Here is a 25,545-nt window from a genome sequence, read left to right as displayed (position 1 = left end):
GTGGTGCTGAATTCTCTTCACTTTTGCTTGTCTGTCAAGCTTTTGATTTCTCCATTGAATGTGAATGAAATCCTTGCCGTGTAGAGTAATCTTGGTAGTAGGTCCTTCCCTTTCATCACTTTAAATACGTCATGCCACTCCTTTCTGGCTTGTAGAGTTTCTGCTGAGAAATCAGCTGTTAACCTTATGGGAGTTCTCTTGTATGTTATTTGTCGTTTTTCCCTTGCTGCTTTCAATAATTTTTCTTTGTCTTTAATTTTTGTCCATTTGATTACTATGTGTCTCGGCATGTTTCTCCTTGGGTTTATCCTCCATGGGACTCTCTGTGCTTACTGGACTTGGGTGGCTATTTTCTTTCCCCTGTTAGGGAAGTTTTCAACTATAATCTCCTCAAATATTTTCTCAGCTCCTTTCTCTCTCTCTTCTCTTTCTGGAACCCCTATAATGCGAATGTTTTTGCATTTAATGTTGTCCCAGAGGTCTCTGAGACTCTCTTCATATCTTTTCATTCTTTTTACTTTATTCTGTTCCATGGCAATGAATTCCACCATTCTGTCTTTTGTCTTCTGACACTTTTCCATTCTTCTGCCTCAGTTATTCTGCTATTGATTCCTTCTAGTGTATTTTTCATTTCAGTTATTGTATTGTTCATCTCTGTTTGTTTGTTCTTTAATTCTTCTAGGTGTTTGTTCTTTAATTCTTCTAGGTCTTTGTTAAACATTTCTTGCATCTTCTCGATCTTTGCCTCCATTTTTTTTCCAAGACCTTGGATCATCTTCACTATCATTATTCCGAATTGTTTTCTGGAAGGTTGCCTGTCTCCACTTCATTTAGTTGTTTTTCTGAGGTTTTATCTTGTTCCTCCATCTGGTACATAGCCCTCTGTCTTTTCATCTTGTCTATCTTTCTGTGAATGTGGTTTTTGTTCCACAGGCTGCAGGATTGTAGTTCTTCTTGCTTCTGCTGTCTGGTCTTTGGTGGATGAGGCTATCTAAGAGGCTTGTGGAAGTTTCCTGATGGGAGGGACTGGTGGTGGGTAGAGCTGGGTGTTGCTCTGGTGGGCAGAGCTCAGTAAAACTCTAATCCACTTGTCTTCTCATGGGTGGTGCTGCCTTCCCTCCCTGTTGGTTGTTTGGTCTGAGGCGACCCAACACTGGAGCCTACCTGGGCTCTTTGGTGGGGCTAATGGCGGCCTCTGGGAGGGCTCACACCAAGGAGTACTTCCCAGAACTTCTGCTGCCAGTGTCCTTGTCGCCACGGTGAGCCACAGCCACCCCCACTCTGCAGGAGACCCTGCAACACTAGCAGGTAGGTCTGGTTCAGTCTCCTATGAGGTCACTGCTTCTTCCCCTGGGTCCCGATGTGCACACTACTTTGTGTGTGCCCTCCAAGAGTGGAGTCTCTGTTTCCCCCAGTCCTGTCAAAATCCTGTAATCAAATCCCTCTAGCCTTCAAAGTCTGATTCTCTAGGAATTCCTCCTCCTGTTGCCGGACCCCCAGGTTGGGAAGCCTGACGTGGGGCTCAGAACCTTCACTCCAGTGGGTGGACTTCTGTGGTATAAGTGTTCTCCAGTTTGTGAGTCACCCACCCAGCAGTTATGGGATTTGATTTTACTGTGATTGGGCCCCTCCTACCATCTCACTGTGGCTTCTCCGTTGTCTTTGGATGTGGGGTGTCTTTTTTGGTGAGTTCCAGTGTCCTCCTGTCGATGACTGTTCAGCAGTTAGTTGTGATTCTGGTGTTCTCGCGAGAGGGAGTGAGAGCACGGCCTTCTACTCCACCACCCTGAACCAATCTCTCTCTATAGCTTTTTAGTAAGATGATTTTAATTATATTTTGAGGAAAAAGACAGAAATCCTGCACTAAATTTCATCATGTTGTGTTTTTTCTGCCGGTCTAAGATGTGGAGAATGGCATAAGAGGTGGTTAAAATGACCCCAGGGTAGGATGCCAGGGCAGAAAGCCCCTGGGAGTGGGGAGGTACCCTCCATGGACTTGACATCACTCTGAGGAGCCTCAGGAAGTGGCCTTCCACCCCTGTGCCTAATCCAGGACAGCCAATTCCCACTTGCCCGCAAAGGGCAGCTTTTATACTCTCAGATCCAGAGAGACCACAAAAGGGATGGAGTAGAAGAGGCGCACAGAAGGAAGAAGGGACCTGTTTTCCCCTTTGGGGACTCATTGCTGTCTTACTCACCTGGGTTCATTGCTTTATTAAGGGGAGGGGGCTCCGGAATGGATTTGGAGAAATTTGTTCAACTTTATTTACCTTGAAGTTTTGAAATATATCAGAAACTATTAGCAGTGACTCTTTAAGAAAATTCAGAGATGATGATTTATTGGTCTGATGTAAGCCCTGGCCTGGGTTATTTTGAAAATCTCCCCAGGGTCCTCAGCCAAAGTTGTGAACCATTGATTTAAAGTGAAAAATGAGGCACCATTGAGGGGGGCATTGTTCCCACCATCACTTTCCACATTGACTCCTTCACTGGCCCCTCATGTCCACCTCCATTTTATTCTCCTGAGAAGAGAGGAAAATCTTCCTACCTTATATTCAAGTTCAGGTCATAAGGAAGTATGTTATTTTATTGAACAGCACCCTCAGAAAACCTGAATTCTCCCTGGAAATTCCAAACCCAACTTTGGAGCTTATCTGGGGTGATCACACACCCTGGTGTATCCAAGATGATCCTGGTGTGTGTGGAGGTCCCAGCATAATTATTAAGAGTACTCGCTTCCCCTCTCAAAAGTCTCCTGGTTAGGGTACTAGATAAACTACGTTAACATTGGAAATGTAACTGTTTTATAGTTGGCCTCTGCTGTAAAAGACTCTAAGAACAAATATGGGAAGTTAACATTTTTTTCCTAAACTTACCAATAAGCAAGCCTGTTCTGGCCAGGTCCTCAGAAACTCTATTCCTAACTAAAGGTTTTTCAGCTTTTATTTAGGTTTCTTTGGCTTTTGGATGTGGGGTATCTTTGGCTTTTCGATGTTGTTGTTGTCTTTTGCCTTAATGCTTTCCCATGTATATGACCTTCTCCCTCGTTACAGGACTTAGGGAAATTCCATAGCAATCACATCTTTATGACACCTGTATTGTGGCATCACTGTCATTGTCACTTTCTCAATGGACAGTTTCGAAAATATCCTGTAGCGTCACTCTTTTGGCAGTTAGCGGGGAACGAGGAGGAATGATTTACCATTTCTAGAGCTCATGCCTTGCTGAGCCAGCCCCAGGGTCTGTGACAGTGATGCTGACAAGCGTTTTGAGAGGTCAGTTGCCTTTCATGGAAATGCTCTCAAACTTAGCAGTATTCTCCAAGACTCTGAGTTCTCTTAATAAATCATGTCCTTAGCCCAGTTTCTGTTTTCAGTCACAGCACCCTGTGCGATGACAAGTTCTGTGTGCTGAATAACTACTTTTTAAAAACTGCATCCTTTGTGTCTAGTAAAATTACTCTTTAAAAATTCAAAGGGGTGACTCTCCGTGTCAACATTTCAGAAAACTTTGGAAGGCAAGCCCTATCCACCTGCCCAGACTGTGAGCCTCCACAATCTTTTCCCGTGCTCCCCTCCCTACTCTGCTCACGTTGTCCTCTCCTCCCACGTGGAATTTTATGCCTTCACGGTGGCCCTTCTCTGGACCTTGGCCGTCTTTATCATGGTGTGCCACGGCTCATTTACTAGATCTACTTCCCACACCAGGCACTGTCCATGTGCCTGGGAGTCTGCACAGACTCTAATGAGCATCCATAAGCTCTTTTCATTCATTCAGGAAGCTCCAGGCAAGTTGTCCATGTCCCCGGGAAGCAGCTCTGCAGGCTAAACTGAGTATCAAGTCCCTGCACTGTCCTGCAACTATAACTATTCAGGGTGGGGACACCGGTCTGATCTGACGCTCCTGTTTATGTAGGTGCCTTTGATCAGTAAGCGTGGTAGATGCATTAGTTATGAAAAATACACTTTGGTAAACCATATATTTTTAAAATACAATGTTATTCCGTTAAAATGATAAAAAAAAAAAGGAGTCATTGGTAGTGAAAAAAGCTAAGAGCTAATTCTTAGAAAGCACTATTTTCCAGGTATTGTCCTGAATACTTTACATGTATCAATACCAGTAATACTCTTCTAATAGTCCCAGCAGACACTTCTGTTGTGCTTACCAGGGGCCAAGCCTTGTTCTCACTGATTTACATCCATTGTCTCCTTTCATCCTCACAACAAACCCTGTGAGATTGGGTCCCAGAGAGGACAGGAGACACAGAGAGATTCAGTGACTTGGCAAGGTCTCCAGGCTGTGAATGGGTCAGACCCCAGCTGACCCCCCTGGTGACTTGATGCTCTGCATATTTGCAGTTACCCTTCAGGGCTCCTGAATCTGTTCGTGTCATCCCTGGATTCCGTTTTGTTTCGGCTACTTTCAAGCTCATGCTCTGAACACTTCCTCGTGCTCTTCCCTTGGGGATTTTTGAATCTTGTCATGTTTTAAAAAAAAAAGACTCTCTCTTTCTTCTTAATGATCTGTATGCTTTGCTACTGAAACTTTAAATTTCATTTGGTCTGAACTCTACCTCTAACTGTGTGACCTTGAGCAAGTCGGTCAGCCTCTCTGAGCCTGGTTTTGATTATGGGGGGGAAAAAAAGAAAGAAACCAGGCCTGATCCTGTGTGCCTGACCTCCCAGGGTTGTTCGGTAGACCCAGTGCAACAGGGGAGAATGTGCTTTTGTGCTGTGTTAACAGGTCAATCTTTTTTTATGCTATTGATTTTCTTAGCCTTTGTCTCAACGTGACTTTCCTGAGATTCCAATGTGAGGTTTTAAATTAGCCTCTAAGCTTAATGACTACTATTTAGCGTTAAAGTTTTCCTTTCCACTTTTTCCTAACTGCTGCCTGAATATTCACCCTTCTCTTTTCCAAAACTGAATGATTATGAGGGGGAGTAATGGTCTCGTCCTCAGGATATTGAATGCTGTCAGGTTGTGGTCACTCTTACATGGCGGTCACCCACCCCATAACCATTCAGAATCAAGTTTGTCTCTTTACTTGCAGATTCTAAAAGACTTGTTCTTGGAGGCAATACTTTGTTCTATCCAAAAACCTGACTTGCATGTCTCCTCCCTGCAAGGCCTGTGGTCATCCGTCTCTGTATCAGGATTGGCGTTGCCCCGGTGTCTCCCTGAGAAGACCTGAATAGGTGGTTTAACCGTTCTAAAAAATATTCCTGTCGTATGTGACTTTCTGTCCCTTGGAGTGGCTGAGTTTGCAGGGCCCAACCTCTTGGAGCTGGTTGGTTCTAGAGAGACGGCCCCCACCCAGGGAGCTGACCACCAGGTGAATCTAGGGCTGCAGAGGAAAGTCACAGCCCTTACCCCTAAGCCTTGGCAGTTAGCATTCACTGCTTAAATTGAGTACCTCTTCTTTGCTTCTTAGAAATTCTGTAAGTCTTGTGGTCATGGGCACCGCCTGTTTGAAGCTTCCTCCTGGAGGAGCTCACTTCTGCCTCCTGGAACTGGACCCTCAGCCCTCTTGGGCAGCTTGGGGGAAAGGAGCTGAACTTCCTTGGTGACTTCCTTCCTGCCCCTTCTCTCTAAGAGGTCTCTGCTGGCCCTGACAGCATCTCTTGCTATAGAGGGTAACCTCGGTCTCTCACCCTTTTGGCTGTTACACCCTTTCCCCACTCCCTGCAATCTTCTTGGCCAAGTCAAAAACAAACAGAAGCCCTCCATTCCATGCAAACCAGAAGCATTTCTCCAGAGACAGTATTTCTGGCAGGGCAACTGTTGGCAGGTTGGAGGCTCCCTGATAGTTGTTGTTTTGAAGGAGGTTCTGGGTGTTGCTGCCTCGTTCGGCTCAGAAGTTCAGCTTCACTAGGCTTTCTGGAAGCAAATCAGAGCCTGGCCTCTTCCTAGAGTGCCCCTTGCTCCTTTTAGAAGTAAGTTCCTCTTTTACCTTGAGAACTTCTGGACGTACTTGGGGAAATTTCATGTTCAAAGACATCCCCACCCTGGTTCCCCCGACTCTGCTCACTTCCACTCTGTTGCTGGGGCAACTCTCTTGCCCCGGAGACAGTTGTTCCCATTTTCACTTCCAGCTGCCCCCTAGTCCAGCATCCTGTGCCTGAAGCCCCACCCACAGGAGCCACCCTCAGCATCCTTTCTGCCCTGTGAATTCTTCAGAACTGAGGGCAGAGGTTTGGCTGGTAGACCTTTTATCAGAGAATTGAGGCAGAAACGCTTATTTCCTGTCATCCCAGGACCGACCATTGCTGCCGGTGGCATCGTGGCCCCCCACATTTTTGTTGGTCTCCATGAAAAATGTCCCCATTCAAGGTGTAGGAGCCTAACAGGCACTCAGGAAATGAGATCTGTATCAAAGAAAGGCATAAAATAAATAAATGTGGGAAGATACCCTGCCAACCAGCAAGAGACAGTTGAAGGACTGAGCTTGCTTCTCAGCCTCTTTTCCTCCTCAGGGTTTGCTGTCGTGGACCATCGCTGATAACAGCCAATCAGCAGAGGGGTCTCATGGGGTGTGGCATACTCCAACCATGATGACCCTTGGCCATTCCCACACAGCCTGTGTTCTTGCTTTCTGCTGGCTGTTTTTTTTAAAGAAGGAAGATGTCAGTCAATCCAGTCTGTCATGATGTTAACCTACCATGCTGAGTCTTTTGACTTAAAGTTACTTTCTTTGGTTCCATATTAGAATTGGGCTTTCATGACGGATTGTGACTCATTGATCTTGCGCTCTTATTGGAATGCCCTGGATCACTGTATGAGAGCTTTTTCTGTACTTTCATTCTATTCTGTTCTATCATTGTAGCTGTTTAGTGCCAGTGCTACACATTAATTATATCAGTTTTATAATACCTTTTTAGAGCTAATTGGGTAGATATTATATATATTTCTACTTATGGATTTTTTACACATATATTCTTTCATAGTAACTCTAGAATATTTTTTAATTCCAAAAAAATCTTGTTGGAATTTGATTAGAATCATTTTAAATATATATATTATTTATATATAAATTCCATGATGAGAGATAATGAACATCCTTACAACACTGAGGCTTCCTCTCCAGGAACATGATGTTTCTCATTTATGCACATCTTTTTCTTTTTCTCTCAAGAAAATGTTGTCAGTTCCTTCAAGTAGGCCCTGTATTGATATTTCAGGAGGTTTGGGCGTTTTGTTTCCTTGTTTGTGTGTTGTTTTCGGGGGTGTGTCTGGGCTCAAGTAAAATGCGAAACAACTTTCTCATCTCCTGCCTAGAAGTATCACCTCCTGTCATCCTCCCAACCCTGTTCCACCTTTGTCCCATCACATCTTAGCCCTTCCTTTCCAGATGCCTTTAGAGGGTCATTTAACATTTCCTAACCTCCTTTACAGGGAACACTGTGTCTTATCTGCTTTATCTCCTCTTTCTATCATTGACCAATTTCCTATTTTTCTCATTTCAAACAATGGACAGTCACAGACTGTCTGATCAAAGAAATGCAATAAGGAGATGAGTGCCTGAGAAAGACTCTTAGCAAGAGTAGGATGAATGGGCTGGGGGTGAGAAGAGGCTGGAAGCAGGAGGCCCGTGGTGGGCTGCCCTGGGAGGCTGGCACCAGGGGTCAGGCTCAGGGTGCAGGTGGCAGGAATGAAGGACGGGGCACGAGAGGCTTTGTGGAAGAGGATGGGTGACAGTGACTCAGACACAGGACCAGGTGAAGGACGTAGTGAAGGTCACTCTTGCTGGTCTGGGCTTTGACCCTGAAAGAGGATTGAAATGGATCAGAACTGACGATGGCTAATCCCTAGACAGGACGCATGCCTCCGGGCACGGAGAACTTTGGCTTGTTCTTTCAGGCGCTGCTCCAGTTCATTGTGGGAGGGGAGGAGAGAGTTGGACAAGCCCGCGTGACCCACCCCTCGTGTCGAGCAGGACAGCCGCCAAGGCACTTGAGGGGTCAGTAGCATGCAGTGGAGTCTGTTTTAATTATGAAGAAGAGCATTTAAAATGCCTCTTGGATAAAATCCAGAGATTTAACAATTCAATTTCAGATATGACTTTAATTCTTATTCCTTCCTTTGCGAAGTGGTTGGAAGTGCTCTGAAAACATGTAGCGTCGTTTGTGAAGATAGCTTCCCCATTATCTCAGGATGCCCAGCAGCTTGCTTCTTCCCTATTTATGGGGGGTGTGGGTGTGGGTGTGGGTGTGTCCGTTGGTGTGAACTGAGTTCTACTGAGAATGGGGGCAAGGACATCTCAGGCTCAGAGCCACCCCTGAGTCTGTGTGGGTTGCTTGCTGCACGTGGACACTGGCTGAGGGGGGAGGGCTTAAATCTGAGCGGTGCTTCCCTCTCAAGATGTTTGCCATGGCGCTGTGTCTCCCTGGAGGTGGGCATCTTTTTCTCATTTGCACAAAGGCTGCAGTTGGGCTGGGCCTGCTCAGTCATCTCTGCAGGCTCCTAGAATGACGGGGCCTCTACAGATGGGGGGCTAAGGGCTAATGATTCCCAGGGAACCCCTGCCTTCCCGTAAATGCTTCCTGCGCTGGAGCCTGGCTGTGGGTAGTTGCCTCTCCAATGCCAGGTCCCAGGCTTCTTCCATCTTCCATGCTGCCGTCCACGTGGCTTCATTCCTTATGCTCATGAGATGTCTCACTGCTGTCTCTCTGGGCCTCACATCCACATTCTAGGCAGGAAGAAGGAAGAAAGGCAAAAGGCATGGCTCACTGGGTCTATCTCTTTTTAATCAGGAAAACAAAAACCCAAACTGCCAGCCTTACCTGCCAAGGGTCCAGGGAGGTGGCTGTTTTCACTGACATATTACCAGCCTGAAAAAAATCAAGTCCCTGTTGGTGAGCAGGGCAGAGGGAATGGATGTTGGACAGGCTCCCTGTAGCACCTGGAGGGGTGGACACCCCGCACCCCAACGTGGGCATCTCAAGTCATCACATCTGTCTTCACTGCCTGTAATCAGCATTTTGTCAAACCTTTTCTCGTTCCTTCTTAGCCTTCTATACACAAAATAGTATTTTAAAGTGGATTTCAGCTAAATTTCAGGGGCTCCTGATAAGCTTATTTGCTTAAATATATAGAAGACAAGCTTGCCCTACAGAGTGAGGGTGCATTTATGCCGCGTGTCCCTGGGAGCTCACAGTTCCAAGCCGACGAGCACACCCACAGGAATTGTTCCTCCCGGCTACCAGGCGGCCAAACAGCTGGGATGCTTTCGGTTGTTTTCTTCATGAAGAAATTGTAATTTATTCCCAAATGCATATTTAAGGACCTAAAATAGAATGTTAGCAATTGAGTTTGGAAGGGCTCAGTAGGACTTAAGGGGCCGCAGCCATCTTTCCTTGCCAGCTCCCAACCTCCTGTGCTACAGCGACCAGCTTCCCTGGGCGGCTCAGCTGCTCCCAGGCCCAGCCTGGTTCCCTTCCTCAGAGGAGAGGCTGAGGCCTCAGCACAGGAGGCCAACCTTGAGCATGTCAGCTGCTCAGCTGGGGCCTGCCTGCAGGGGGCTTCTGAGCAGCTGATCCATGGAGCTCCCCCATATGGCCCCCAGACCTCCAGCTTCATCCCTGGCTGTTCCCTGGAGCGAGACAAAGGCACTCCTCCTCTCCTTATATTCTCTCCCAGCCCCAGGCTAGTCCTAGACAGTCTTGAGGGTCCAGCTCAGGTGGCAGCTTCTCCAGACCCTAACCCCCTCCACCACCAGGTGAGTTAGTTACCCCACAGCTGGGTCCCTCACACGGTGAGCACACCCCATCACTGTGCTGGACGGGTCTTACCCATCCTCGTCACCCCAGGCTTGTTTCATGAATCAAAATCATCATGCTCCCAGCCCTGTGGCCTCAAGGGAAGCTGTGCAGCACAGGGAGCTTGCTGGCCGACCCCCCTCCACCTCTCCCGGTTGCCGGCCGCCCTTGACTTCCCGAGAGCTGAAGGGGAAGGCTGGGGGCCTTGTCACAGCTCTGGGCAGAGGTGAGCATTGGCTCAGCACCTCACACCTTCCTGGCTTCTGGCCGTGTGCCAGCCCGGGGCTGGCCGCAGGGACTGCCCCGAGGATGCCAGGCCAGCAGGGAGGCCACACACATCAGGGCTCTGTGGGGACTTGGTCCCCCTCCTCGGCCTCTTTGCTAGCTTATCCCTCACTCCTCTTCTCCCACCCACTGGGCAGCTGCCCAGATGGCTGTGTGTAGCAGGAGAGGCGGAAGTGCTCAGGTGTCGGGGCGGAGGATGTTGGAATGATGAGAGGAGCTCCTGAGATGCAGAAGGGCTGACTGGCCAGCGATGCCGGATTCCCCTCTGGCTCCTGTCTTCTCGGTGCGCAGACCAGCTTTCTCCATCTCTGGGCACACACCACACGCTCCAGGGCCAAGCAAGGCACATTCCGATACCTTGCAGCCTGCATGAAGGGAACTCTGAGAGGTTTGAGTTTTGTTTCCACTGCTTCTATGGAAAAAAAACTTTTTTTTTTTCCTTGCAAAATATCACATTTTTCCCAATTGAAGGCAAATCAATTTTATTTTGTAACGTGTCTGACTCGAGAAGTTCCATTGCTGCCCTGCTCTTGGCGGCCTCTTGGAACTAATCCCTGATCTCTGCTGTGCTGAGAGGTAGCCAGTCCTTCCCTGAGCTAAACTGAGGGCATTTGTTTTCATGTCTAAGTAAGTTGTGAGTTTGCTTTTAATAGAGGACCAAAGATGATGCATTAATCTTGGATTCTCCTTATTTTATCACAAGAAAACTGCTGCAGATGGAAAAAAGCAGGAGATCATCGTCCTGGATTCCAAGAGGAGCAATGCTATTAATATTGGCCTGACGGTACTGCCCCCTCCAAGAACGATTAAGATAGCCATTTTGAATTTTGATGAATATGCCTTAAACAAAGAAGGGATTGAGGTAAGGGGAGCTCTGTGGAGCGTTATTTGTGTTCTGTAATATGTTGCATATGTAAACATTACTGTGTCCAATGTGACTTTCTCCACAGGGTGGCTTGCCATTTTTCTGTCTCAGCCAGATTCTGAATAATGTTAATAATCCTCACATCTTGTTTTTTAACTTCTGGGGGGAAAGAAGCCCCACTTTGCCTAGGAAATTCAGAGATCCTCTGGTTCATTTACTAACTTCCTTCTGACCACATTCCACCTACCTCGACGTGGAAGAATTTGACAACTTCCACAGGGGTGGGGCTGGGATGCCTTCTTTCACATCATTTCAAACCAAATACGTTTAATGAACAGTCTCAAAAGTAGGGTTTTCCATACGTGCTCACTCCGTGTTAGCGGATTTGTTTCTCTCTTGGCACCCTTTGGGGTGTGTAGAGATGGGTTTCATTTGATGAGCTGGAAAACCCAAGCCAACTGAGTCTGCAGCATTTGTTAATCTGAGTGGCACAAGTGGAGAGAGATTGGGTGCCTTGGTTGTGACTACATGGCTGGCAGGCGGCCCAGCTGGTGCCACAGCTCCCCTGCTCTGCCAGGGTCCAGTGCCCTTCCACCAGGCCCTGCTCACCCTTCGCTGTGGGCTGGTGCCTGTCTGTAGGAAGTTAAATCTCCTGTTCTTATAACAGAGAAAGAGTGAGTGAAACCAATGGTTCAGCCCACAGATTCCTACAGATGGGTAGATGGCCTGGAGGCTCACTGGGTCAGAGTGGGGATCTGAAGACACTGCTTCATGATGTTGGGTGACACCCACCCCATCCTTCTATTGGCAAAGAGCCCTGGATTCCTTTAAAGGCTCTCTATATTTGAGATCCCTTCATACCCAGTCTTATTCGAAAGCCTCGAGAGTGAAGGAAGCCAATGAAGGCTGGCTGCGGTGAGGGAGAGCGGGCTTTGGCGGGAGAGTTGAAAGTGAGGAAGGCCTGTGGGGCTGTGCCCTACGCGTCTCCAGCCCTGAGTGTGGTAGGGGGCAATGGGGCCCATGGGGCAAAGTGATGCCTGAACCCAGGAGGACAGCCGTGCCTTTGTGCTTTGGAAAGCAGAGACCTCTACAGGAAAAGCCGTGTTCCAGAGGTTTGTACTGGATTGAGTACAAACGTCAAAATCCATGCCTACCCAGGACCCCAGAATGTGACCTTATTTGGAAATAGGGTCTTTGCAGACATGATCAAGTTAAGATAAAGTCATCCTGGATTAGGGTGGGTCCTACTCCACTGGCTGTTATCCTTCTAAGAAGAGAGAAGTTTGGACATAGACACAGAGAGGGGAAGGCCATGGGAACACAGGGGATACACAGGAAGACACACAGAACAGAGCACCGTGTGATGCTCTGGAGGCAGAAATTGGAGGGAAGCGTTTACAAGCCAAGGAACATGAAGGACTGCCGGCAACTACCAGAAGCGAGGACAAGGCAAAGAAAGATCCTCCCCTCGAGTCTTCAGAAAGAGCATGGCCCTGCCGACACCTTGATACTAGACTTCTAGTCTCTCAAACGGTGAGAGAATAAATTTCCTTTGTTTGGAACCCCTGAGTTTGTGATGCTTTGTTATGGCAAACCTAGGAAACCAGTACGAGGCCTAAGCAACTCTGCCCTGAGAAACACACACACAGCCTGTGCCAGGAGCAGGTACGATGAGGGAAATGGCACTTCTCTCTGGCTGGAGAGGAGGTGCAGCCCGAGCCCTGGAGTCAGGCCATGCAGCACAGCAGGTCAACAGAGCCAGGGAGTGAGGGCACGTGGCAGGCCGGGGAGGGTGTAGAAAGGAGAGAGCAGGTGACAAAGAGTAGGCAAATACAGAGAGGGACACTGAGGCAGCTGCCAGACAGCGAGAAAGAAGGGAGCAGGCCCAGCCTCAGTGTGAGGGACCTCCACCCTGGGACGCACAGAGCAGCAAGAGAGAAGGGCATTGGGCAGGTGGGAGCTGCCAAGCGGGACGAACCAAGTGCAAAGTGTCTCTCACATAGGACAGACAGAGTAGTAGGCCCTAGCGCACGTTCTGGCCATCCTGTTTACTTCACAGGATCTTTTAAAGACTGCAAAAGCCTCAGATTCGTACATAGTCTCCAAATGCAGCCAGGGCCAGCTTGATTGAAGGAAAAAATGACAACTTCCCCTTTTAAAAATATTTCCTCTTATTGCCATGAGAACTTGAAAGTCCATCAGGAGAGATGGATGCCTTTGGTTTTGCCTTTTTTCTTTCCTGAAATGTCAGTCTCCCTGGGTGGGGAGAGTTTCAGATACAATAAGTTAGTTAGATTTTAGAATGAATCAAATTATTTTTTCCTTTTCTGACTGTTTTTTTCAATCCAGGAAGGAATGATGATAGGTACAATAATGATGACGGATATGGGAGCAGCACAGCACTAAACTTGACTTTCCTAGGTTTCCTCCTGTGGGCCAGACACCAGGTAGGTGCTTCACACAGATGCTCACCAGACCCTTACGAGGTACATACTATTATGTTCTTCATCTTAAAGATGAAGAGGGTGAGTTCCAACGTTTGTCTGTGTCCAAGCTCACAAGCCAGTAAGAGGTCGAGCTGAAATATGATTTCTAGAGCCTGAGTCTGAAGTGCAATCCACAGGCCAGCTCTGGCGGTGGCCAGCCCAGGTGGGCTGTCTGGGCCTGGGCTCACCCACCGAAAAGAATAAGAGGGAATCTGAAAGGGGAGTGAGAAGACGCATGAGGCAACACAGTCCGCATCACAGCGCTGCCTATGGTTTTCCTCTGGGAGTAGCTGGCATATGAAATGAGGTACAGTGAGAGGACACAGCCATAGAAAACACTGCCTAACCCTTCCTGAGAGCTTGTTGTGTCATGAGTGCTCGGTAAATTCATATATAGTCACAAGACATGGAGTTACACATTTTTACCACAGTTTTTGTTGAAAGCAAGGTTTATCAACTGGCACTATTGCCATGCTGGGCTGGACAGTTCTTTATTGTGGGAGCTGCCCTGTGCATTGTAAGGTGTTCAGGATCCCTGGCCTCTGCCCACAAGATGCCAGTGGCACCCATCCAGGGGTGACAACCAAAAATGTCTCTTAGACTTCATCAATATACCCTGGGGACAGAATCACCCTGATTGAGAACCCCTCATCTGAAGCTGCCTGGGCAAATCCAGAGACTGTGTATATTTTCAACTCTTGTCAGCTGTAGCTGAGAATCCAGAAGAAACCAGTCCTTGTGGGGAAGACAGAACCCAGGCCCTCCCAGCTGTTACCTGCTGTCTCTGGCCACTGATCCCAGGGGCCCAAGGGGTAGAGATGGTCTTCATCCAAGTGCAGAGCTACTCTGCCAAAGCTTATTGTCTAGGCTTGTTGTTCGAGAGTTAAGTCAGGGCTGAGAAGAGATGTAAGTTGCGTCCTTACAGATCTTCACTAATATGATTTCCAGCTTATGCCCAAATGGCCTTTTGCCAAACCGTCTGCTTCTTGGATGCAGGCCCTGTAGCGTGGCACCACGGCTTAATGGGGTCACTCGAAACGAAACCTCCGTGTACCTGGACGTGATTAGGATGTATTCACTGACATCCTGTTTGTCCACCCCATGTTTTGTATCTGGCTCATCATGAAAACCCATGGGAGTAAGTAACTTCATTAAGGAAGTAGTTTTTCTTAAGAGTATTAAACTTTAGAATATGATTTGGGGGCATCTCTAAGTATTATTAATGGTATTTTCCCAAGTAAAACATCGCTGAGGTATCACAGATGGAAGTAGGAAGGGTTTTCATTTTTCTCCTTGCTTTTCTCATTTTTAGAGTCTGTGTTTACTCAGAGGGTAACACAATTGAATGGCCCCAAACGACATTTAACTTGGCCCTGCTTGGCTGCCAGGCCAGTCAGCATCCTAGAAACAGAATTTCCCTTTGGCCGCCTGTACAAAGCTACAGTATCTCCTCAAGCAGTTTGTGTTGGGAACCCCGTCCACGGGTCCCTGAGTGAGCGCTGGACACGCGCAGGTGAGCCCGAGCGCAGGAGCCCATCAGTGGGTCCACAGTGCCAGGAATGAGAATGTCCCAGTGACTGGGCACCTTAGCCACACTGGTAGTTTGTGGAATCGCCATGAGCATGGAGGCGGTGCTAGAAAGTAGGAGGAGCCCCTGGGTGCTTCTCCAGCGCTGCCTTGGTTATCCAGCCTAGCTTCAGGCACTGCGTCTTCATCTGTAAATTTGGTGCATAATTTCTGCCTTACGTGCCTCACTTGAGTAATCATAAGAACGAAAGAAGATACTGTCAAGAAATAAACTTGAGAAGTTAACTAAAAAAAAAAAAAAAAGCCCCTCCCTGAGATGAAGCGCATGAAGAGAATGCCATTGTCTCATGAGACTGCAAGTTGCATCCAAGCCCTGCATAAAGGCTCCAACTTTCTGCTGTTAGATTCTCATCCGGAGTCATAGCCAGGGTTCTGTTCAGAACTCAGGAGATACGGGGATACACGTATATGTATAGCTGAGTCAATTTGTTATAAAGCAGAAACTAACACACCATTGTAAAACAATTATACTACAATAAGGATGGTAAAAAAAAAAAAGAACTCACAAGACATGATAATTACTTAGTATGGTCTCATATGCAAGTGAATGCGATGGCCGAACCCCAAAGCATTTGGGTCTGTAAAAAATAAGTAAGACTTATGAATTTTCATCTGAAATATGATTTTCAGATACAAAAGCAAGCATAGTTAAAGCAGTGCTGGAGAAACACTGTCTGGAAGAAAGCAAAAAAACACTGAGATTATTATGTCATGGGCCTGTTTGATGTTTTTCTCCCTGTGAAACCAAATGGTCATCACAGAAACATCAGTAAATCTACTGACATGGTAAAGAGCAAATTAAAGGTATGCTCATTCCCTCGTCATCTGCTCATGGAAAAAAGGGACCATCACCTCATAGGAGGTAGCGTTGACCTCCTGTCCCCGTCTTACGGCTATTTTTATTGTCAGTGATGTGTAAAAAAGAAGTAAAATAAACTGGCAGATGGTAACCTCATAAATCTTCAGTAGTGAACAAATGGTTTAAACTAGAGAAAGGAAAAACAAAAGAGTGTTTGATTACTTTCCCAAAGGAAAAAAGCAAACAAAAATCATCCCAGGAAAATGCCTTCTGAAGAAGGGGGAAAAGCGTTGACAACTTTATATTTCGGAATTCTTGTACATGCTTAAAACAATTTGAGCATTAAGAAAATTAAAATACAAATTCTTAGTTAAGTTTTTCTTTTGAAAACCAGTTGAGTTCAAATGCTGGGTGTTTTGGAAGAAGTGACATCTGCTTGGGTTGTTTTGGTCCTTCTTAAATGCCATCTGTGTGGACAGGTGGAATCAGTAGCATCAGCCTGTGGGAGAACAAGGAGGATCGTCACTGAACGTCTCCCCGATGCTCCATTCCACCCACATAATCTGTGTTTGGGGCCGTGATGAAGAGGATGTTGGTAGAAGAGGTATCTAGGGCTCACCACCTGTGACCTCACTCTGACCACAGCCCAAAAGAGGTCTTCAATACAGTTTGTTGTCACTGGCTTCTGATAAACTCCTGAGACAACCCTCCCTGATAACACTTTCAGAAGCCTAGGACAACTACTGCCCCACCCAGATACATCCTAAGGCACAATCATGTAGATATCTGCATGTTTGCTGATTCTGGTGTCAAGTGTCCAGTCTTTTATTTTGGCTTTTTTTTTTTTTTAATTAATATAGAGTAAAGTTGACTTTTGGCAGGGGTCCAGGTCTATTGAGTTTTAAAACATATATAAATTCACGCAATGACCACTGTAGTCAAAATTCAAAGCAGTCCCATCTCCCCAAAAAGCTCTTGTGCTGTCCCTTTCTAGTCACACCCTTAACCCACCCCTCGCCCCTGTTAATGACTGATTGATTCTCATCACTATGGTTTTGTCTTTCCGAGAATGTCATACACAAGGAATCATACAGCGAGTCACCTTTTGAGATTGGCTTCTTTCACTCAGCATGATCGATGCCTCTGAGATTCATCCAAGTCGCAGTTTGTATCTATAGTTGGTCCCTTTTTATTGCTGAGTATCATCGCATTGTAGGGATGTACCACTGGCTGTTTGTAAATATAAATATTCACCCATTGAAGAATATTTAGCTTGGTCCAGTTCATAGCAGTTATGAATAAAGCTACTACGAATACTCACGTACAAGTTTTTGTGTGAATACTGTTTTAATTTTTCTAGGGTAAATACAAACAGAATTGCTGGGTCATGTGATAACTCTATGTTTAATCTTTTGAGGAACTGTAACTTGTCTCTTCATTCTCTTAACAGTGTCTTTCACAGAGAAAAAGTGTTTAATTTGGATGAAGGTTAATTCATCAACCTGTTCTTTTTTTGTATCATGTCTAGAAGTTCACTGCATAACCTGTGTCACAAAAATTTTCTCCTGTGTTTCCTTCTAAAAGTTTTGTAGTGTTGCTTCTTACTTTTAGATCTATGATCCCCTTTGAGTTAACTTATGTAGAAGGTGGAAGGTTTAAGTTGAGGTTCACTTTTTGCATATGGGTTCCAGTTGGTCCATCCAACACCATTTGTTGAAAACACTACCATTTGTCCACTGAACTGCCTTCATACCTTTGTCAGAATCACTGGGCCATATTTGTGTAGTCTATTTCTGGGTGCCCCATTTTGTCCCACTGGTCTCTGTATCTATCATTTAGCCCATGCCACACTGTCTTAATACCGCAGCTTTATTGTAGGTCTTAAAGTCAAGTGGTATGACTCCTCCAAGGGTATTCTTTTTCAAAATTATTTTGGTTTGACTGTTTTGGTCCTCTGCCTTACCATATAATTTTTAGAATCAGCTTGTCTATATCCACAAAAAATCATGCTATTTGGATTGGAATTGAGTTAAATTTATACATCAATTTTGGGAAAACTAGCATCTTGACTATGTTGAATCCTTCAGTCTGTGAACACTGTTCCTTCTCTTTTCATTTAGATCGTCTTTAGACGATTAGATTGCTTTCATCAGCATTTTCTACTTTCCAAATGCAGATCCTACACGTGCTTTGTTAGATTCATACCTAAGTATTTCATTGTAAATAGCATTTTTTTAAAATTTCAGTTTGTAATTGCTCATTAGTAATATATAGAAATAAAATGGATTTTTTGTATATTGACCTTATATTATGCAACATTGTTTAACTCATTGTTTCATAAGATTTTTGTAGATTCCTCAAAATTTCCTATGTAGACGATTATACCATCTGTGACAGGAAGAGTTTTATCTTTTCCTTTCCAATCTGTATGTATTTTTAAAATTTTATATACCTGGCTAGGATTTCCACACAATGTTAAATAGGAATGGTGAGAGTGGACACCCTGTCTTGTTCCCATTCTTAGAGGGAAAGCATTCTCTCTGTCACCATTAAGTATGAAATGAGCTGTAGGTTTTTTTTTTTATAAATGTATCTTATCAGGTGGGGGAAATGCCTTCTATTACTGGGTTGCTGAGATTTTTTTGTCATGAATGGAAATTGAATTTTATCAAAACTTTTTTGAGTCAATTGAAATGACTGTGTGAATTTTCTTGTTCACACTGTTAATCTGGTAGATTAATTGCATTGATTAATTTTTTTCATATTGAACTAACCTTGTGGCTATTTTAAAATATATTGCTATATGAAATTTAGCAATAGATTTATATATCTTAATATATTGGCATTTATTTATATACTTTAAAATATTTTGTTAAGGATTTTTGCATCTGATTCATCAGGGTATTGGTATGTAGTTTTCTTTTCTCGACTAGATTAACTTTGTCTGGTTTTTGTATCAGGATCATTCTGGTTTCATAAAAAGAATTAAGAATTGTTCCATCACTTGTTGGAGTTCAAGCCACAGATTCTGACCCACCTTCTGTGGACTGTTGTTCCAACGTCAGCTCAGTTTTCAAAGTTTTCAAAGACCAGTTCAGGTCTCAAAGTCTTTAATGTGCTTTTGAAGGTCAGATTCACACACGAACAGCTCAAGGAGAAGCTCAGAAGTTCTTAAACAGCTTTGTGCCCTTGCTTTGCAGGCTCTTCATGTTTCATGACCTCCCCACTGCTTTCTGGTTTTCTGGGGCCTTCCTTTATAGTCCTCCAGTGAAAGCTGGGTCTTTATTTACCTCACTTTACCATGCACTTGCTATGACTGTGCCCATGTCTGGGGCCAAGCAGAGAGAAGATAGAAAAGAAAAGCATAAGGGGTTTGCCCCACCTCTTGGGACCACAGCTCCACTGACTGGAGAAGAATGTTCCCTTGATCTGAGCTTTAGGACCTGCCAACCTTGCTGCCACCGCTAGGAGACCCTTTCCCACACCTCGAGTCAGAACTAGAGGGCTCCCCTGGCGTTCTCTCTGTCTGCACATGATACCCTCTTCCAGATTTTTGGGCTGCCTGAGCCCAGGCTAGGGAACACCAGAGGAAAAATGGTCAACTCATTACCAGTTCAGTTGAGCTTTCAGTTCTGGTCTTCTTCCTCAATCTACCTGCCACTATTTCTTTTTTAAAAAGTCTTCAAGTAGCTGCTCTGTGCCTGCTGTCCAGGGTGTATAGTTGCATTTAGTGGGACAGACAGAGTATTGCTTACTCTATCTCCCCCAGAACCGGAACTCCTTCCCACACTTTATCCAGATGGTTGCTATTGTAGAGCAGTAACCAAAGCCACTTAGAATTAATGAATTAACATAAGTTACCGAAAAGTATGGCACAATGTGTATTTCTTTGCTTTGATACTCTCATTTGATAAATGAGAGAAAAATAATGACACCTCCTCTTTCGTAATGTTGTATGTTAAATGTCACATGGTGGGAATTTTTACCTTCTTTTAAAATGTAATCACTAAGGAATTTGAACTTATAAGAGTCATAATCCTTCTGATGCCTGTTTGCTCCCTCTGCCTTCCACAATTGACTTTTACCAGAAACAAATGAAAGCAGAAAGTGATACTCTTTCCATTAGTAGGTAAGTATTGCTCTTTATAAGTACCATCATCATTTTTCCCTCAGTCAGACTTGAGCTGAGCCTGATGTTAAGATGTTTTCATTTCTATATAAAATTTGAAATATACTTGAAATATTTAAAACAATTAAAGTTATAATATGGCCCATGTACAAAAGTTAGTCTGAGCTCTTGGTAAATGATTTATTTTTGTAAGCTCTTAAATTAATCTGTGAGAAGATTATATGCTTAACACATTTTACTCTATTTCTTAGGGAACAGGGAGCTGTTCTCTAATCTTCTATCTTATTCTTTCACCTTTCTCTCACCCCCCCATCCCTTTCTTGCCTAGAATGTCCTTCATGTACAAGACCAGGAGATTTAGGGCAAGTTGCTTATGGAACAGGAGATTTAAAGAAAGAGAAAGAATGTTAAAACAAATGAATGTAAATTTAGATGCTACATAGGGCTCTTCCACTCTAAAGTTTATGTGGTATATAGCAGCTGTATATGATAAGAGCACTGACAGCAGAACATCTCTACTACCTGGTTGGGAAGTTACCATATGAATTTGGAAACAGCGAGGGGTCCATCACTAAGAATATGCTGTATCATTCCATCTTTCCAGAAAATTCTAACCATGATTCCCACTGAAGAAGAGAAGCAGAAAATCCAGGAAGCGCAGCTGGCCAACCCTGAGGTGCCCCTGGGCAGTGCAGAGCAGTTCCTCCTTACACTGTGCTCCATCAGCGAGCTCTCAGCTCGGCTCCACCTCTGGGCGTTCAAAATGGATTATGAAACTACAGAAAAGGTAAGCACTTAGGAAGAGAGGCAGCCAGTCCTATGTCCCCAGAGTTGAGAACGTTCATTTTTTTAACGGTGAACATAGTGAAGTGTCATTCCTGAGACAGGGTTTGAAGGGTGAGGGTTTGATCGTGATGGGGTCATGTCTACACCGAGTGATGAGCAGCCTACCAGTGAGGGCTTATTCTCAAGTGTCTGTCTGGCACCAGCCTCAGATACTTGACTGTTTAAAAAAAAACAACAATCAAATGTTTTTCTGACTCTGTATGCTCACTGTAGAAAATTTAGACAATACAGAAAGACACAATATGGGAAGTGACTTGCAATCCTTCTAGCTGATGATGGTCACCTCACTGCCATTGACTGTGGCAACCAGCAGGTCACTGGGTCCCTTTGAGAGAGTATCACAGTAGAAAATCCGAGATGAACAGATTGCAAGAGGTTGAGAGGAGAGTAGAATGAAAGTGAAGGCATGGGAACACTCATCCCGAGTAGAAAGTGGAAGAAGCAGGTGTCCTCTCCGGATGGGTGAGAGGTGAGTATTTTTTGCAGGCTGAGAAGAAGGAACCATGGAGAGGACAAGGGAGGGAGGGATGGTGAGCTGGAGGTGAGCTTGACTGAGAGCAAGTGCCCGGAGGAAGTGGAGAGGCTGTGTGGTCTTCCTCTTTCCGCAAAGGAGGGAGCACGGTCCTTTCTGAGGGCCAGGCAGGTAGCAGTGGGCTAAGGCTGCTTCAGGAGGAAACTGCTATATTTGACTCCATTCGAGAATCAGGCAGGGCTGAAGAATCCTAGAACTGCTAGGGTGATGTGGTTGCAGAACTAGTCAGCATGTTCAGATGATTTTCTGGAGAAAAGTGAGGTAACTTCAGGGAGAAAACAGGTCATCGAGTCAGCCTTGGCCAGGGGCTGGGAGGGCCTGCCTAGCAGAAGCGAGGCTGGAGAGAATGAAGCTGAAGCTTCTGGCTTTGGGGTCCATGCTTGGGGAGAGCCTCAGTGAGGACGCTGAGGTGGGGGGTGGTTACAGAACAACAAGACAGAGGGAAGGGGAGACTGAGGCCATGAGGCCACAGGGCAGGCTAGACACCTGAGAGAGTGGGAGTTTTGAAGAAAGTTGGAGTAATGAGGACGATGGCCTTCTAGAAAGTAACCCAGGCCAAGAGGTGGCCAGCCACAGAGTGCCTAGAGGGGAGGTTAGGAGACCTGGGTCCAGGGACAATGAGGCCACAGTTTCCAGTGTCATCTGCCTGGGAGGAGAAAGGTAAAGAGGAAGACTGGTTCCGATGCTGAAGGAACCTGCAGGTGAAGAGTTTCATAGACATCAACCATGGTCAGAAGAGAGAATGGGAGGAGAGTATAACCTGAGGGTCCTGCTTGAACTTTGGAGATGGGAAGGAACAGGGGATGACAGAGCAGATGTCACCCAACCAAGCTCCTGTGAGCCACAGGTACCCAGTTGGTCTGCACTGAGGAGACTTTGGGGCTAGACTCTCCTGCTGCCCTTCTGCTCTTTTCCACACCTGGGAGCATGTGCCCATCACATGGGATTGGCTTATACTGGGAGAACTCCACTGGTAATGACCTTGTACAAAAATTAAAAAGAACAAAGTAAAACCAAAATTTACCCTCTCTATCACCTTCTTCTAACTTTTTTTTAATTGAAAGGAAGTGGCAGAACCACTTTTGGACCTGAAGGAAGGAATAGACCAGTTGGAGAACAATAAAACCTTGGGCTTTATCCTGTCTACTCTCTTAGCCATTGGGAACTTTCTAAATGGAACTAATGTAAGTCTTTCCCATCCCTTTCTTCACAAAATCCCTGCCCTTCACTTGCCAGTGGAGGTCGTACCTCTGGTCCTCCAAAGCACAATTGAACAAACAGTTTTTGTGTTTTTTGGTGAAAATCTATAAGTTCTGTCCTTAAAATATCAGGGCCTATTTATTCAAGCCTGTATCTTGCTATAAATAAGAAAACTTAGAAAAATAAGCACTTTATTCCTTGTGAAGCTTGGCTCCTCCCAAAATTGACTTTGGAGCTATTTTCTTCTACCCTGTTTTTTTCTTTTTCTCTTTTTTCCCCTGAGCTTATCACTTAAATATTTGTACTCATACACATTATAAACAAACTTCTTTTTGTTTGTTTTAATGGTCTATCTTCGGCCAGGAAGTAGAAAAGCAACAGGGAAGGGATTAGGGAAGTTGTAGATACCTACATGGCAGAGACCCCGCCCCCTTAGCCCCATCCCAGCACCCTGATTTAGGAGCAGAGCCCTGGGGTAGTCCGTGGCTGATGGCCGTGGTGGGAAAGGACTGGAGGCTCATTTTGCTCTCAGGGTGGCTGGTCCCTGTGTGATCAGCTAAGGATGATGGAGCGTGTGGCCTGAGATGCTTCACTCACAGAGGAACTAAATATTGGGCTCCTTCAAGAGAGCATTGATTCTAAAACCATTTGGGCCTTTCTGAGAACCTGCGTGAAACTTGTTCTTCCTGTCTTTTATTGAACGTTCCCCAAACAGGCCAAAGCGTTTGAGTTAAGCTACCTCGAGAAGGTTCCAGAAGTCAAAGACACCGTGCACAAGCAGTCACTTCTCCACCACGTGTGCACCATGGTGGTGGAAAACTTCCCGGACAGCTCTGATCTGTACTCAGAGATTGGGGCCGTCACCAGGTCAGCCAAGGTATGTCCGGGGCTCGGAAGAGCGTGCGTGCCTGTCCCCAGAGGCTGGCTCTGCATCAACCATCTCTGCGGAGCACGGGCTCTGTTAACTAAAACGCCCAAGTGACGCTTGCAGCCCTGCTCTAGAGTTTGTGAATAAAACTCGTCTCGTGCCATGTCTGATGGACTTTTGAGATCATTTTCCCATCTCTGGTTCTCTGTCAGATTCTTTCCTGCTGAGGTATGTGAAGCAAGCCTGCCATCCCAGTCAGTCCTAACCCTGGCGTCCCCTGTTCAGCTGCGTTACTCACCAGGCTGGCTTCTCCAGAGCAGTGAAATCACCCAGCTGGTTTTAGGTGGGCAAAAATGTGCACAAGATGCAATTGGCCTCCTCCTCAAACTTCCATAGGACCCTGCAGTGAGGTGCGGAGCCAGGAAACTAAGGTCACGCCTGGCCCCCTGACCCCTACAGATTGGCCCTGCCTGTGATCTTACACCGAGGGAACAGTTTTATAGGGCTATAAACAGCGTAGAGCATTGGCCCCTCAGCTGCAAACTCTTAAGCTTAGTGCAGAGTTAAAATCTTCATGAGCTTATGGTTTAGTTGTAAGAGCTGGATAGCCAGCTGCCCCCGCTGCAGGAGCATCCCTGGGGCCAAACAACCCCAGAGGGATCCCAAACACAACAGAACTGGGAGATGTAAGGGTCTTGGAAGCAACAGGGAACTCACAGGGATGGGCTTCAGTAGGGCCAGGTCAGTGTGGAAGAAACTCCCAGAAGTACAACCCGGCTGGGGAGCTGAAAGCAGAACAGCGTTTAGCTCTGAGACACATTGGAATCTAGCGATGAACATAGGAGAGACTGTGGTGGGCAGAGGCGGGAAAGGGCTTTGCTAGGTTCCCCTTCAGGGAGCTTTCCCTCTCTCTGCCTTCTCCCACAGAGCTGGCTTGTGGAGACCTGGGGCCTGGGACCCTCCTTCACCTGTCTCAGGCCAGCAGCTGCCAGGTCCACTGAGCTGGGCGCCCTGAGCCAGCCTGACGGAGGCCCTGCCTTGAGGCAGAAACAGGCAAGGCCAGCGATCCTGCAGCTCTGAGAGTGGACAGACTTTTCTGTTTCACAGACACTCTCTCTGTCTGTACTCTGTGCCAGGCACTGTTCTGAAGTCTTTAGAAATATTACTTCAGTGTTCCAAAAGCCCTTCTGAGTGTCCCAACGGGGGTCTTCTAGGTGCCCCATGAGCACCTTCTCAGAAGACAGTTTATTAGTAATAATTCTTGAGATAGAGTCTGCCTATAATTCTTGAGACAGGGCTTCTGGATCCCCTTCATTTGGTCCTGTTTCCAGAACGAATCAGTTCCCTTTTTACAAATCAGTAGTCCTTTGTTCTTTCCAGGGCCTTCTGTTGGGTGGAGCCTGCTTTTGATGAAAGTCGCCCTGGCCTAGGGGCCCTGACACCAGGCTGGCCCCCAGTGACTGCCCTGGGCCCCCTCAGTATCAGGCCTTTCCTTGCCTAAAGACTGGCTACACAAGCCAGACCTGCAGGTAGCTTCTCCCCATTAACCTCGGCAATTACGAAGGATGACTATTGACCCAGGCCCATGTGACTTACAACAGGATGCCAAGAGGGCATCTACCACCACTTCTTAGCCTTTACTCCCAAAGTTCTGGGGGGCTTTGAGGGGCTCTTATGTGTAGACAGGTACAAAATCAGCTTCAAGGACCCCCAGCCCCAGCTGCATTCATTCCGTGCCCTGGTGTGTCACTTTGGGTGTCATCACTGCAACCCACGAAGAGCAGGTTACTTTGGCATCTGGAAGAAAACTGTCCCACCAGGGGCTGGTGGAAATGAGTGGAGGTGGGCATAGCTCTGGCTGCTCCTGGAGGGGCAGCGGGGGGGTACTTACAGGCTTGTGCAGAGTGCTGACAAGTCACGTTAGCTTTCAGAGAGCGACAGTGAAGTGTGATCACTGACTTGACCCCACGGCTCCAGGAGTGGAGGCAGGTGACCGTGTAGGCTCTTCTTCCTTACATTTTTACCTGCATGTATTAGTTATCTACAGCTGTGTGACAGATCACTCCAAAAGCTAGTGGGTCAGGATAATGTATTAGTTTCCTAGGGTTGTTGTAACAAAGTATCACAAACTAGGTAGCTTAGAAAAACAGAAATAATTTGTTCCCCAGTTCTGGAGGCCAGGAGTCTGATA

General features: G+C 46.1%; 1 protein-coding gene across 4 annotated transcripts in view; it reads left to right on the top strand.

Annotated features, from left to right (window-relative positions):
* Window positions 1-25,545, top strand: part of FHOD3 (formin homology 2 domain containing 3) — a 497,516-nt gene that overhangs the window by 431,670 nt on the left and 40,301 nt on the right. For all 4 annotated transcript variants that reach the window (XM_029219969.1, XM_029219976.1, XM_029219995.1 and 1 more), the window contains 4 exons: window positions 10,746-10,904; window positions 20,513-20,695; window positions 22,351-22,470; window positions 23,202-23,363. In XM_029219969.1, coding sequence (XP_029075802.1) covers window positions 10,746-10,904; window positions 20,513-20,695; window positions 22,351-22,470; window positions 23,202-23,363 — 624 coding nt within the window. The remainder of the gene's footprint in view (window positions 1-10,745; window positions 10,905-20,512; window positions 20,696-22,350; window positions 22,471-23,201; window positions 23,364-25,545) is intronic.

The sequence above is a fragment of the Monodon monoceros genome, unplaced genomic scaffold (assembly GCF_005190385.1).
Source record: "Monodon monoceros isolate NGI ecotype Baffin Bay Population unplaced genomic scaffold, NGI_Narwhal_1 Super_Scaffold_1, whole genome shotgun sequence".
NCBI lineage: Eukaryota > Metazoa > Chordata > Mammalia > Artiodactyla > Monodontidae > Monodon > Monodon monoceros.
The sequence above is the reverse complement of the archived record's forward strand: the minus strand, read 5'-3'. Positions and strand labels throughout refer to the sequence as shown.